General features: G+C 44.9%; 1 protein-coding gene across 2 annotated transcripts in view; it reads right to left on the reverse strand.

Annotated features, from left to right (window-relative positions):
• Positions 1-2610: 2610 nt before the first annotated feature.
• METTL24 (methyltransferase like 24) overlaps positions 2611-16105 on the reverse strand; it is a 67553-nt gene continuing 54058 nt past the window's right edge. For both annotated transcript variants that reach the window (XM_058834920.1, XM_058834919.1), the window contains exon 5: positions 2611-4126. In XM_058834920.1, the coding sequence (XP_058690903.1) occupies positions 3812-4126 (315 nt within the window). In that variant the 3' untranslated portion in view covers positions 2611-3811. The remainder of the gene's footprint in view (positions 4127-16105) is intronic.

The raw sequence follows: 16105 nt of genomic DNA on the forward strand, positions 1-16105 counted from the left end.
GGTGTGTATTAATGTTCTAACAAATTCCTCTCTGTGCTGCTATGGGGTCACCATGGAAAGCTCATGTTGCAGTATCTGCTAGGATAGTTTGAGGGGATTCACATCTGTTTGCTTCTCTTCATCTTCCTCAGGTTATGGACAGCACCTTTAAGTTCTGATTCACAAATGTGTGTGATTTATAAATCACTGTGTTTGTCTGAAAGAGAAATGCCCTCACCCACAAAAGGATTTGTACAAGTAGTATTGCCCCTACCCCTGGGTCATCTCTGCAAGCATCCCCTTTAGACCAACCTGAAGCATCTCCTGGTGGAATTGTCCAGCTGATGCAATAATGGCTCCACATCAGGAACAAGACTTGTCATTATGTCTTTGTTAGCTGGGGCTGGCACTGGCTGTGGCCACCATAAATGGCCTGAGGATTGGGCAGGAAGGAGGCTCCTGTGCCGGAAGCAATGAACTGGCTGCTCTGGAGAGCTGATGCACGGGCCTGTAGGGAATGTGGGGAGATGCCCAGTGCACCTGGGGACAGCAGGACAGGAGAATGGGGGAGAGCAGAGCTGGGCAATACCTGTAATGGTGATGCTGAGCAGATTTGGGGCTGAGTCTGACTGAGGTGGCAGAGTCACTATCCCTGGATGTATTTAAGAAAAGACTGGATATGGCACTCAGTGCCATGGTTTAGTTGAGGTATTAGGGTATTGGTTGGACTCGATGATCTTGAAGGTCTCTTCCAACCAAGTGATTTTGTGGTTCTGTGATTCCTCCATGGCCATGCAGTTCCCAGTCTCCAGGCTGTGGCTACAAGGGCAGAATGCCCTGTCCCCACTGGTTTTAATGGTGTGCTCTCTGTACCTAGCCCTTGAAGAAGGGGGAAGCTGTGGTGATTTCTGTGCAGGTGTGATCTGGGAAGAATTGTGGAGTACAACACTGGCATGCAGTTACTGGATGGAGATGATCTCTAAGCAGGTCAGGGGCAATTGTGCCTGGGTATGGCAGTGGGTAGACTCAGACCCCACACAACATCCCCCAGCACCAGCCTGTCCACTGCAGCAGTCAGCCAGCACTGGCTTGTGTCCCTGGGCACATACCCAGCAGCTCAGTCATTAGCAGACAGGAACTGAATTCATTTAAAGGTCTGTCCTTTAGGTAAAAGAGATCAATAAAAGAGAAGGGGTAAAGGCATAAAAGCAAGACCTCGGAAAGGAAGGCTGTAACTCTGCTCTAAGGGATGTAGAGTAGAAAAGCACAGAGAGTGCATTAAATAAGCAGTGCTCATTTTCTCCTATAATATCACATAACTGCCTCCAGAATGATAAATGGCTTTTATCTACCCTGTATTAGAGATAAGGTTTTCTTTAAAATTACCATAGTTATTGGAATCTTTTTTGCCAAAGATGTATTTGCTATAGCCTGAAGTGTTCCTGACACTACCTGGCAATCCCAAGCAAGAGATTAGCTGAGGGTTTATTAAACTCCCTTACTAACCAAAGAACCAGGATGGACTTCTACTCCACTTCTGTAATTTGCATATCACCATTTTTACTTCAGGGAAATAAGTGATGGAAGATATGCATCTGTTTTGAATTTTAACATCTGAGAGAGGTCATGTAATTTATTTTTTAACCTCTGTCCATTGGTTTCTTAAATTATAATAAGCTACTAGGCTGCTTATTCTAAGACTAGTTAAGAGGAAAAACCTGTACAGTGCTAGAGCCCATATTTTTATACTTTATTAATCAGGACTTGCAGCTGGACTTTTGCCACCCCGTTATTTGAAAAATGGGAGTTGAGCCATTCTGCGGAGCAGTGAGCGTGGCCATTCCAACATGCCAGGTATTAGTTTAGGAAACCCTGGCAGGCTCTTGCATTTTGATGAATCTCCTCACAGCTCTGCATCGTTAAACAACTCCAGTATTTAATGTATGAGGGTTGTAGCAAGGCTGGCTGTCACAAAGAAGGCATTTCTTACTCATTTTTCAGAGGTTGTGGATCTCTTGGATTGTGCGTTACCTGGAATGGCAATAGGTAGCTCAGCTCGGAGAAAAGTGCTTTGCCCAACATCTTGGACATGGAGAATTCAAAACATCTGCATCAGGTCATCTTGATTTTGATGAAGAGCTGAGGACACGATGGGCACCCACAGCACCCTGCTCTGGGTGTCTGCAAAGCCCTGGTCCAAGTGGGATGTGCAGGAACACAAACTGGAACCATTTTATAGAATCATAGAATATCTCAAGTTGGAAGGGACCCAATAAGGATCATCAAGACAACTTGCAGCTCCTCACAGGACCTAAACCTAAACCAGGTTACTAAGAGAATCATGCAGAGATTCCCTGAACCCTGACAGGCTTGGTGTCATGACCACTTCCCTGGCAAGCCTGGGGACTCCACTAACTCACCACCTTCTGGGTTAAGAACTTCTGCTTCTTACCCCATCTGAACTTCCCCTGAGACAGTTTCATTCCATTTTTTCATGTCCTGTCACTGGTCACGAGAGGAGATCAGCATCTCCCCCTCCACCACCTCTCTTGAGGAAGATGTAGACTTGTAGAAGTCGGAAACCAAAGGCAGTTAAAAAGTTCACATACCAGACACATGAAAGTGGTGACATCTTGTATTTTAATGCAAAGTTTAATGTCAAAATTCATCCAAAGATAAGAAAAAAATACAACCTGCTATATATAATATTTTTAGCTCCCCAATTCCTTAGCTCTTTGGGGAATGTCAAAGGCTCCCAGGGACACTGCAGACAATCCACATTCCAGCCTGCAGAGCCCCAGCACAGCTGCATTCCTGGGCACCTGCTTGGGCCACCACCTCTGCCAGCATCAGTGCAGATCCAGGGTCTGGCCTTCTTATGCCAGGGAGAGGTGGTGAGGCACAGCACTGGAAAAGGCAACCAGGACTGGTTCAACTAAACCAAAACAAACAAAAAAGACCAGGTTGCATTTTCATCTCTTACCTATAACTCACTAGATCAAAAACCACTAGCTGCAGCCATTGCATGAGTAATTTCAATCAAGCTGTTCTTTGAGCAGATGAACTAGGGAAGCCCTGTCTTCTGTGGCTGAAGGCTCTTGTGGGTGAGGAAGGGGAGCTCTGGCAGCAGCTTATCCAGCAGCTGAGTGTCTCTGTCCCACTGTCTCCTGTGTTAGAAGCATTGAAGTCACTTTCTGCAGCCAGACTAGCTCAAGAAACCTCAGTCAGAGCACTCAGAAGCTGCTCAAAGAAATAGAAGTTTAGTTTGGTGGTGATTTCTGTCTCAGCCAAATTCAGCTGAAATTTGCCAGTGGGTTCAAGAACATACTGTTCTTGCCTAAAATTTGTTCCATAGGAAACAAGGCCAAAGTAAAATACGTATAAATCAAAGATGATCACTTTACAGAGAAGTAACACTTGACATTTTCTTAAAAAGACACCTCATCACAAGCACTCTCCTGCCCAAGGGCTGGCCCTGCTCAGCCAGCACAGCTTCCCAGGGCAGCCCAGAGGGATGCCCTCCTTGCTGGCATGCTCAAGCACAGGGCAGCCTGGAAAAGCCTTGCTCTTAGCTCCCACAGACAAATCTTTACAGAAACCTCTGTCCTCTGGGACAATGTACCCACTGGCAAATATATTGCTATACAAAACTGCACCATGTATCTTCTCCTACTGCCAGCTCTTTTGACAACATATAAATATAAAAGCCAGCTCATTTTGTTAGCAGTCACTGTGTGCATATTTAGCAACTTTAGCCAGCGACGCCAAAATCCTCTTCAATAACGCTATGGGGCCAGATGGCTTGCAATCGCACATCATAAATTCCTTTCTGCTATTTCCATCTTGTATTTACCCAGCTCAGTGTGTAACAGCTACTGGCGTTGAAGGCTTCCTTTTTCAGAAACACCTGTGGTTTTGATAAGTCTTTGTAGGTATGAAAAAGCTTGAAGTCCTTCAGCTCCAGTTCTCGGAGCAGACTGTACCAGTACCGCACCACGGTGCTGTCATTGCCACTGACCTCAAACCCAGGCCAGTGGATGTGCACCTCAAAGACCAACTGTCCTATCTGCTCAACAACATCTTCCAGGATCAGGTTTTCCAAAATTTTCCACTCGGCACTCTCCACGTCTGCCTTGAGGACATCAATCTGCAACAAAAGCACCATTACTGTGTGAAAATGAGAAACTTTGCAGTTACAGTAACATCTGAGGCCAGGGTTGATCATTTTTCAATACACATGGTTATTCATTTTGTATTAAAAAAAAAATAATCAAAAAGTCTCAGAGGGCTAACACAGGCAGTACACAGCGCTTCACGTTTGACTGTTCACAGCCCTTTCCCTCCCGCCTCCAACCCATGGTTGAAATGCTGTGTACTGCAAGCTGCTCCTATAACCAAAGCATGTTACTGGTTCCTTCACTGTTCTTGGGAGGCATCACAGCTATGAAAGAAGACACAAAACCAAATGACAGACCCAAACCCACTGACAATGATTACCTGTACCATAGTTGAGCGCTCGTGAGTCATGCTACATGCATCACACAAGTGCAAGAGGAGACCAAAGCAAAAATATGAACAATGTGAGCAGCTCTGGTGATCTACTGCCCTTGGCCAAGTTGCTGGCTGAAGCTTTCACAGGCATCACTACAGATGATGAGAGAGGAGGACCAAAACAAAGGATAACTATGCAAAGAGTCTTCAGAATTTTAAGGGCAGCTCCTCCAAAGAACAAAACATAGAGGAAAAGAAGATGTGAAGGTGTTTGAAGGGAGTAACAGATCTACCAGAAAAGTGCTGTGTTCTAGTTTTAGACCATTATTTAATTTTGTAGTGAGATATTCTGCAATCAAACTTCTCACAGCCCAACACAACTGTGGGTTGACTTTGTTTAGAGATTAGAGATTAGAGATTAGCTGGGGGAGGCAAGCTGATGCTTTAACATAAAAAGAGCATTTCACCACCATTTCACACCTGGTAGAAAACAATGACCACAGTGCAGCAGTGGTCACAAGCTGAAGAGCTCAGCTTGTTTTCCAGAGCCCAGCAGGAGAAAGCTCTACACCATGAGAGTAGGGCATGCCTGTGCCAGTTCCACCTGAGCTGATGCTTCTGCCCATCTGCTCACACTCAAGATGGGTTTGAAGTGAAAAACTGAAGACTTTATTTAGTAAAGAATTCCTAAAAAAAAAAACCCAAAGAAAAACCCCCAAAAAACCAAAAATCAAACCATGCAAAAAACAAACAAAAAAATAACCAAAAAAACCCAAAAACCCAACAAAACCCCCAGATTCTCTCTGGCAGTCCACTTTAACCATTTGTTTGTGGCAGTATGAAAAAAGGAACCTGTGCAGGCATAGGAGAGAAATGTGGGCAGGTAATGGAAAAGCACTTACAAGGCAACTGTTCTCCTAAGCTGCCCCATCCCAGGGCACCTGGCTGGTGTCATGCCATGCCCCATCTGTGGGGGTCACAAACCTCTCTGCCCTGGGCACAGGGCAGGGCTTGTGCTGTGAGCACATCTCCAGTACAACCAGAGCTGTGCTTCGCATGGGCCACAGCCAAGAAACCACAGGTCTGTGGCAAGAGGTGGCCATGTCTACCTTCCCTTGCTCCATGGATGGCTGATTGGAGATGCTGGGGGCTGAGGTGCAGAGCTCACAGCCACATCAGCCCTCCTCAGGGCTGTGCCCCAGCACTATGGATGGACATGGCATGGCAGGAATCTGTAGGTGCTGGACACTTGCCCATTCTGGTCTCCATCTGTAAAACAAGGGCATTAATCACTGAGTGAGAGTGCAGGGGCTGAGCATGTGAAGGGCTGTGAGATTTGGGTGGAACAAGCTGTAAAACAGCTGGAAACAAAACACCACATTTTCAGAGCAGGACTTGAAGGAGGTCCATGGTCTCAGAGCAAATCATAATAAGCCAAGCTACCGCTTGTGTGCTCATTAAGGAGGCATTGTGCCTCCTTCACACTGTAGGAGGCAGGGGGCCAGTGGAAAATGACTGAGGGATTGTGGAATTAAAGCCCACATTGTGGTATGTCTGCATGGGGAGCGGAAAGGAAGGTTGCACGGACAACCTTAGCTCTGGTATTTCCTAGCTTGCCTCTCTAACAAAGAGCCTGTCAGTCTGTCCATCCGCGGGTCAGCGAAACAGTTGAACACAGCGCTCCTTTGGGTTCAAGGGGAGGCTGAATATAAATGATGCAGCTCATGACATTTCAGCTGAGAACTACATCATGGGTGAGCTCACTTGTTTTCCTTCATACATTTAAATTGGTTATTTATTTTGCAAATACCAACTCATATCTCTACCTGTAATGCAGTTCTGCAGGCAGTTGGTTCCACACCGGTGCAATTGCCACAGGACCACAGCCGCACTGAAGAAACCACAGATTTTTATCTCTGAGGGACTTATGAGACTTTGAAAGTGGAAAAATCATTCAAACCCTTTTTTTCTTCTTGGGGAAAGGGGTGGATGGATAGGGGACGAAATATTTCTAGGCATTTGGCTTTGTTTTCCCATGATCTTACTTTATGGCATCAGTAGGATATCTTTTTCCCATGGTAATGTTTCCAGTCCTTCAGGTTTGTTTGTTTTTCTCTTGTGACATTAACTGCTGCTCTGGCTGCTCAGCAGGCACTCTGCATGCTCTGTGCTGTATTTGCAAAATTGATCTGAAAAGTGGCTGCTAACCAGTGTTTTAGTAGGAGAAAATGAGTTACTACAATAACAGCTTGAACACATAATGAAATGTCCGGGAAAGAAACACAAGGCTAGTGGAGATGTGCTGCATACACAAACCAGAGGCTGTTTGTTGCTCTTAGTGCCCTGCACTGCTCAGAAACCTGGAGGAAGGAAGGTACCTGTCTCAACACACCAACTTTTGTGCCTGCCTTTCAGGCAGTCCCTCTCTGCCCAGAGTCTCCATTGCATGCCATGGATAGTGTAAAATGAATGGCAGAACAGCTCTGTTTTGGAGTATCTGAGCAAATTACAAGCATCCTGCTAACACCAAATGCAAGTTTTGTGATGATTAGACAGCTCAGGAGACATTTACCATCGGTGATAAGCAGCACACTGCCGATAAGAAATGCACTACCACCTTCCAGTTGCCTTGATCCAAAGTGATCAGTGGCAGTGAAAGGATTAGTGGACAAATCTATAAATTCAGAGCTCTAATTCACCCAGGAGCTGGAGTCTGCTGCTGTGAATAAATCCTGGAGGGCAAAGACCTACAGTGCCTGAAGGTAAAGTTATGGCAGTGAGTTTCAAGCACTCACAAAGGCTGGATCCTCTTACCTTCCATAAATCCTCTTATCCTACATGAACTAACTAGGTTAGTAAAAGTAAAAAAAAAGGTAAAAAAGAATGTGGATTTTTGAACGTTTTCTCAGTTTAGCTCCCTTGAAAAACCACTGCATCATTGTACCACTTACACTTGGGGAAAAAAAAAAAGGGGGGGGACCATGCTCATGCATGCTCAAGCATATAAAAAAGCTGAAAAAATTGTGTTTTACTTAGTGAAGGTCAACACATACAGTATGAAGGCTCATTTCTTCTTTTTAGGGTAATGACTTGTTACAAGTGTGCATCATTTCCTAAAGCAGAGATCTGAGCTCTGTTCACCTTGATCGCTTTTGAAATACCAGGGTTAACAGGGATTTCAGGCTCGGTGCTGCCCCGTGGGCATCATTTAAAGCTCCCCATGGAGAAGAGTCAATTGAGAATGAGTAGCTGGAGGAAGCAATTTAGCTGTATTACTTCCAGCATGAGCTCAGCATGTGGAAGTGGAAGCCAGGAAAGGCAAAACCAGCAAATGCAGGTCAGGTACAGAGGATCCCTCCAGTTCTGCAGGGGCAGGTCTGCAGTGTAAGCTTGGGAGGAGGGAGAGGAGAGCTGGCTACAGCTTTCAGGCACAGGGACAGAGCTCAGAACCACCCCAGCCTCCCGAACTGTGGGGCTGCTCTTAGAGTTTGAGAGAAAAATATTCCTCTGTTCTGGCTTCGTGTGATACCAGGTTACCATTTTGACATCAGCTGTACAGCAAGAAATGGTTTGCTGGCTTGTCCATCAATTTTTCCCCTCTCTACCTAAGTACAATTCTCTGTCCTCAGAAAACAAAACTCTAGAAAAGGTTGTTTAATTTACATTTTGATAGCACATCTTTGCAGGCAACAACAGGTTCTTGAGTGTGTTTTGTTCACCTGTAACTTCCCTCTTATCCTTTTCCCATATGCAAATTTTCAGCATGATACTTTCCTCATTTTCTTTCCTCTCAAAATGCATCCACAGCCCGTCCTCACCAGCAGGGGATGGCTTGGATGTAAAGTCCCCTTCATTCCCTTTTATTCTGAGTGAAGGCTGTAATTGATGGCAGCCAGGATGCCACATAGCCTAATAGCAAATTATGCTCCCGGCAGCTTGGGACTGTCTCTTCCCATGCTCCCTGAGACCGGTGGGAGGGGGGAACATCCTGCCTCTCTCTCTCTGAGCATCTGCTGGGGAGACCAGGACTGCTGAGGGCCTGGCCAGAGCAACACAGATACTGAAATCAGGAGAAAAGTCAATTGCCACTGATCAGTGATGTACAGCTCCAAACAGCAGCTCTTCTCTTTCAAGCTACTTCCATTCCTTCCTGGTCACATTTCCACCTCTCTGTGGTGGTCTATACAGCCAGTTTCAAACTGGCTCCGGGACGATTGTGTCATTTGAGATTATTCACTCCCAGTGTGTGACAGATAGGGCACATCTTCAAGAATCTGCTTAAGGCATCAAAGTCACAAAGCTGATTTGTGCAGTTGGGTGCTTACAGGGTCTTTACTCTTTTTTTACAGTAAAGGGCAACTGGCCAGTGGAAGTTACTCATACAATATACACATCACTGAAACAGAAAACCTGCAGTGAGTGCAGGCAAGCTTTGTTCCTCTGCTCTCACCACTTATTCTCCACAGCCTTGCAAGTGACAGTCTCCCAGTTCTGGTGATGTACTTCCATGAACCCACATCCAGGGCAGGATATAAAGTAATACTATGTTTACCACTTAAATCAGAGAAAATGTTTCAAAATCATATTTCAAAAACCTTATTTAACTCTCTCACAGCCTACTATCCACACAGCAACAGCTTGCCAGAAGCAGTAATGGCTCCAAACAAATGCACCCATCCAGAAAGCCCACTTTTGATGCAGGTGGCATCAATCTCAGCTGCATGCTCAGAAGCACTACGAGCACTATGGGAAAGTTCCTAGGAAAGATCCATACTGCCACCCCAGGTGTCTCCTTCCCACAGCCTCAGAGCCCAGGTCTGGGGAAAATCTGGTGCTTTAATTCCCCATCTCTTCCCTTGGTCTCTGATGCCATGACATTTCCCATATACTCTCTCCATCTTGAAGCAATTTCTCTTGGAGGATCCATTATAGAATAAAAGATACATAGACCGCCTCCAGTCCAGTTAACTGGACCAGTGAAGCAATGCCTCTTACTCCAGTGGACAGGCAGAGAAGAAGAGGCCTTTTAGCTGGCAGAAGGCTCCTTTCAATGACACTTCACCAGCGGACAACATAGTCTTTGGACAAACAACCCCCAGCTGATTTACAAGATCAGCATGGCCTGAAATCCTTTCTCCCTGGCTGCATTTGGTCAGGAGGTCACAGGTTTTCACCTGTAGCCTTCTGTCACCACAAACATAATTTTTTGTCATGGGACCAGTCCTTGGCATCTTTCCTATTTTATGCTGGGCACTGGACTAGTCAGAGACAGCAGGTCACTTGTTAATCATCTTCTGGTCATACAATAATACAGGTCCCCCAAACCTGAATTGATTTTCAGACAGGTTTGATGGGTTTAGCTAGCTCTACACTATAATGATCTTAAAGCCAAACATCTTGTCTAGCTTGCTACCCAGCAAGACCAAGGTTCCTGTACAGTGACCCAGAGAACTGGTTCTACAAACCCTCTGCATGGAGCAGACACACACTGCACATGGACATGGCTGAGGAGGAAGACCTTCCGCTTACAAGAAAAACTGAGCATCAAACATCTTTGTTCCCCATTTCTTTAAACTGAGAATAGTCTCAGAGCAGGCAACAGGAACCTCACCTCATTGAAGTGATACTTCTTCAGAGGAAATGGTGAAAAGTCACTGTGAGGACATAAGCCCTCAAACAGTGACCTCCTCATCTGCTCTGAGTGGCAGAAGCTCACAAGTGTGCGCCTCTGCTCAGAAACACTGTGTCCCAGCTCCTGTTTGCACCCTGTTACCTTTTCCAGTTTCCATGGCTCTCCTGTTGTACACTAAAAGGTGAAAACAACCCAGACCCCTCACCTAGTCCTTCAATCTAATGTCTACATTGCCCAAAAAGGATAAATCCCACCAGGGATCTGCAGAAACCCTGAGTTTAAGTTATTAACAGCCTGATAAGCTGCAAAAGCTCTGCTTGCCGTTGCCCATGCTGCAAAGAGACATTTTAAATACTGCATGCACTCCTCCAGCAGCCAAGCTGGAAGCAGAGCCTCTCCGTGCGCAGCCCTGGCTGTGTGCATGGGTTGCTTTGCAAAACGCACATCCAGCCATCCAATCCTGCAGGAGATGTCCTGCTGCCCACTCCCCCCACAAAGGGGGGAAAGCCCTTTCCTTTCTGTTCTTTTGATCTCCTCTGCCAGACGCTGCTGGATGCCTGTGGGAACGGATATTTACTCAAAAGAATAAATGGTATATGCTAGACCCTCGAGCCTCTTCATTAGAGAGGAACAAACATTTGCAGTCGGTTTGTGCTGCCCCAGCACCACGCGCGGATGGCGGGACACGGCTCCATGCTTGCATAAAGCCACACTGTCCTGGTCTTGCTAAAAGTGAAAGCCAGCAGCAACAGGACAAGCACACTGCAGCAGGACGAGGGGGCTGTCAGCGGAGGAGGTTTGCGATAGAAGGCAAATGGTGAAGCAACAATTGATTCCAAAGCCCTGAGGAGCAAGACCTGCAAGGGTGTGCAGGGAGTGCAAGGGACAGAGGGCTTAGGCTACCATAAAACAGTTGCTCAGAGCAAGCAGCATTTTGGCTGCAAGACCTTCTATGGTTTATTAAGGCAGCGCCCATGGGGGCCTTCAAAATGTAAGTAATTGAAAAAAGGAATCAGAGTCCCATGTTCAAAAAATGTCTACCACACCTCAAAGAACATCTCTTGCAGGATGAGAATCTGCAGCCCTGGTATATCCAAGTAGTTCCAGTTAAATCTGGTGGAGAAATTGGTTCTCATCTGCACCTGCCAGAGCAATAAAGTTCTTTGAGAGATTACACCCTTCGGTAGGGATCTATTTGTTTCATTCCATTTTTAGTCCAAGGTGCCTACCTGCCTCCCTTCTGCCTCTCTGTCTGTCCACTCTGCTATTTGCTTGTAACCATGACAGGAAGAAAGCTGCATGTACATTCCTGAAAATGTGAATAAAAACCATCACAAAATGCTTCCACAACTCAGATTTCATCTGGGACAGCCATTCAAGAGGGGCAGGAAGAGCTGCTAAGCCTTTGACCTCTGGACTTCAAATTTTTGAGAATGGAACCTTAAACTGCTGTCAGATCAAAAGAGAGACCAGAAAGGATCCAGACACTAAGGTGAAAGTATTTAAGCAAGATATGGCCGATTCCAATGGCTAGAATTGTAAACCATGACAGAAGGAGGGTCAAATGTGGGGAGAAAAACAAAAGTACATTTTTTTTAGAAAGCTCCTAGAGGTTCTGGATAGGACATCTATCTGAAGTGCTTGTTAATGTCAACACCACTGGGAAATTGTGAGGAAGATGGGTAGCAGAGAAAAACCAGGATGGTCATAGAAAGTGGTTGCTCCCAATTCTCATTAAACCTATGCCATGTCATGGACCACCACCTTGACCAGATACTCAGTACCTTGGCCAAATTGAAACTGTAAGATTTACATTACTGTGTTTAAGCCAGGGTCGATGGCTTAAGGAGGAGCTGGGGAGTGTGTCATACAGGTCTGAGCTCAGCAGGTGAAGCAGGGGAGGCTCCCCAAGCTCCTGCCCAGCTCCAGGTTTTACAGGAGGAGGAAACCAGGACTGAACAGTTTCCTACAGCAGCAGCGCAGCAATGCTAACTCCACAGTGCCTGCGGCAAGTGCCATGCTCCTCTGAATGCAAGCTTTAGACATTGACAAACTCAAATAAGAAGGTGGAATTGAACACAGCTTGCACAGCCCTCTAGCAAAGCTGGGGGAAAGCAGATTTTTATCACCTGATTTTTTTCAGGAAGGTGTTAACAACCACAACAAAGACAACAACAACAAAAAAAAGAAAATAAAACCCTAAAAAGAATTGTCATTCCCTTCAAATTTTTAGCAGACAATAATATGCTTTGAAAGTGCCTTTATTTCTTTTTTTTGAAAGATGACCTGAGTAAGTTCTGCTTCAACAGTGCAATACTTCAACACTTTCATTACAATTCAGGCATCGAACTAGGCCTTTTCCTAGGGGAAAAAAAGGCTATGGATTGCACCATATTCAGCCAATAGTATCATTAAAAAGATCTTTCCTCCATGCATGACAATTGCATACTAAACAGCACCTTCAGGTCCCTCTCTAGAAATACCAATATTCTTAACAATGTCTTGAGAAGTGCTCCTGGTGGAGAGAATTTAAATGAGGCAGAGGAGATGTAAGGGACCAAGAGAAAACCCTGTAAAAGAAAGTGCATGAGGCACTTTGTGCACACAACACCGAGAGCAAGAGGTGGTGTGCAGTAGATCACGATCCAAAGATCTTTGCTTCCAGAAATGAGGTTGTCAAACCCATTTTTAGTTTCAGCCAAACTCTTCAATCTACTTACAATTAAAATATTTTAGGCAGCAGCAGCCCCAGATGGCTAAGCAAATACAGACCTATCACCACCTTGATTACATTATGCCTGAAAATGAAAAAAACACATACATGCAGGAAAGAAACACTGTGTGCCATGAGTTTGTAGGTTACTCAGGGGCAACTATTACAAGGCTACAGAAGGCAGCATCTCCAACTGCAGCTGGAAACATCTGTACCAGCCTGACTGCCTCTTTTCAGCAAGGGGAGTGTCCTGGGGTGACTTTACCTTTAAAATAGCTTCAGGAGCTGGGGGGAAGTTGAAGCTGCTGGTGGCTGATGGGAGTTTTTCCTCTGACCAATTATCGGTCATTTCTGAGAATTGACCGCGGTTTTTACCATTGAGAAGTGAGATCAACTTGTGAACACCCCCTTAAGATGTAAAGCCAGGGGTCTCCTGCTCTCTTTGGTTTCCAGCTTCTGAAGAGGTAACAAGGCTCTGTCTCGGCCTCCTCCCCCCCCTCCAGGCCGGACAAGGCCACAGAGGGGCGGGGGGGGAGAAACGGAGCCGGCCAGCCTGGCTTAGTTTGTAGTTTCTGCTGCTGGACTGAAACCTGACACCATGAACATCTGCAGCTTTCCAAGACTTTAAATCTTTTACTACCTGGATGAGACTTAAAAATTACTCCTTTTTCCCAGAGAGACAGAGAGAGAGAGACAATCAACATGAAAAAGACATAATAAAACCATCAAAGACAGTGAAGAAAAGAGTCAAGTTTTAGATGGGGAAGAGAGAATAAGGAGATGCTTTATAAGCTGAAATATTTTTCTGTTAAAGCTATGGAGATTGACAATAGTGTTCTGAAAAAACTCCTTTAATTCATGACAGAGTATATTGGTAGGAATGGAGTGTTCAAAGTGTGGATTTTGAGCAAAAGGTGGAGCAATTGTGATACAGTGAGGTGCTGGAACAGAGGGGGAGAAGTAATAGTTGAAGATTTGAGGCCTTGAGAGGCAAAGAGAAAAACTTCTGTTTCCAGGGAGGCTCACAGAAACAGATGAAGAGAACTTTTGCCTTTGAATAACTCATCCTTAAAAATGACGTCCCTAGACTCATGGCCCATAACACACCTCAGAGTGATGTGAAATGGGAGGAGTGAACTGATGACAGATTTTTTCCGGGCAGCTGGCATCAGAAAAGTAGAAAGCTATAACAGAAATAGTTTTCTTGTGAGAAACTCCATAGATTAGCAGAAGAAGACTTCTGTTTTCTCTACAAAGGCTGATGAAAAGACTCTAGCAGGAATTGAGACTGTTTTAAACACCAGAGTTCCAAGGTTTTTTGTCCCTATGTTGCCATGTAAACAAGGGAATGGTTGGGTAGTGGGAGAAAAAGGGGTTTTCTAGAAGTTTTATTCTGGTTTTGTTATTCTTGTAGTTTGTTAATAAACTTTCTTTATTCCTTTTAAGTTTTAAGCCTGTTTTGCTCTTGTTCTAATCCATATCTCACAGCAAGAAATAAGTAAGTTTTCTAGTAATTTTTTAGTTACTGCTTTAAAACCATGACAGGGAGTAAGATTTGCCAGCTCTCTAAGATGCTCCCAAAGAAAAGGTTCCCATGTGGCACCAGTTAATGCTTAAACTGCAGCAGTATCTGCCCTCAAATGAGACAAATGGCACCATAACAGTTTAGCTTGAGTCCATAAGGACCTCAACAGCTATCTCAAATGTAGAAATTTAAGTTAATGGAGGTGAGGTTCATGCTCCTCCATCCTGTGGCAGGTCATTTATTTAGACTACAAGTTCTAAATGCTATGGTATTGCATCTACCTCGTGTAAAAGGGTGCAGTACTAAAACGGGACTTTGCTGTGCAGAGTTACTCCTTCTGCAAATAGGTTATGACCAGCCATTTACACTTTGAAAAAAATCAGTGCTCTGGGACGAAACTCTTTCTACTGTGCCATTCAGAAGCTGATATAACAGGGAGACAGCCTGATGAGTCACAAAAAAGCAAACAAGATGATAAGCAGTAACAGAACAGACATTTCCAGGGAAGGACACTCAGGACATTTCCAGGAAGAAGGCAGTCACAGCCTGAGCCTTAGCAGAGACACCATTGGCACTTCTGAATAGTACTGATTACTGATGCTCCAGCTGCAGGAGGGGCAGCACAACACAAATAAGATGTTACAGGAAATACAGGATCTCTCATGTTGGAGAAATCTTAGAAAGGCCAGCATGATAACCCTACAAAAGCAAAGGCTGTTCTTCACTGCTATATGTGGATGGTAAATAACAGCTGCAGAAAAAGGGCCACTTAAGCTTAAAGACCATTGATTGCACAAGAAAAACTGGATGCAAAAATAATGTGAAGATCAGATGAAGGGTGGGCTTTTTCCTTCTAGAATTGAGATTTTGGAAAAGCCCCAAATAAGCATAAAAAGCAAAGAAAAAATTTAGCCCTTTCAAGAATTCAGAATTCCAAACATTTACTACATTACAAGATTTGAGATGCAACAATTCAAGAGACCTGGTCTCATCTGTTCTTTCTGACACCAAGCCACACGTAGCAGATCTGAACTTGTGCCTCCTGCTCCAGCAAGGTGAGGGGGGATGTTCCTCGGTTGCAGCAGCAGCAGAGACAAGGACACCTGTCCCTGCAAGAGCTCCTGGGCTTCTGAGCTCCTGGCTACTCATCTTGAGCTCAGGATTCCACATCAGAACCAGTCTGCAGGTGCTCACCAGCTGGTACTAAGGCCCTGCTGTGAGTTAAGGTGAGCTGAGTGTGCAAACACTGCTGGCACCCACACACCAAGCTAGGGCACAGCAGCCCCTCAGTGAATGCAACTCACACTAAGCAGCCCCCAGGCTCCCTGGGCAAAGTCTAGCCTTGCAAGGGATAACCAAAGTTAAATGGTTTTGTCTAGGCAGAGTCAAGAATTCAAAAGCTTGTTCTGGCCCCTACAGCCCTAAGCTATGCACAGTAAAGAGTAATTACACAGTTTTCATTGCTATAAATCTTGAACATGGACATTTCCCAACCTGAAGAGATTATTTTTTGTTTTGTTAATAAAATCACCATGCATAATTAAGCTGTTACACATTTTCTCTGGACTTTATTTTATATCTATTTGTGTACTACCAACAGAGCTGATTTTAAGCAAAAACAGCTAATCTTTTCTTTAATATTTGTCCTTTCCCATCAGCCTCCACAAAACTGAAAGTGCAGCATGAAATAAATTCTATAGTATCTACTTGAGGAGAAGAGCAAGTGATAAATTGCTTGCCTAGGAGGAGATGATGTTATTAATCA

Source organism: Poecile atricapillus, chromosome 3, assembly GCF_030490865.1.
Source record: "Poecile atricapillus isolate bPoeAtr1 chromosome 3, bPoeAtr1.hap1, whole genome shotgun sequence".
Taxonomy (NCBI): Eukaryota; Metazoa; Chordata; class Aves; order Passeriformes; family Paridae; genus Poecile; species Poecile atricapillus.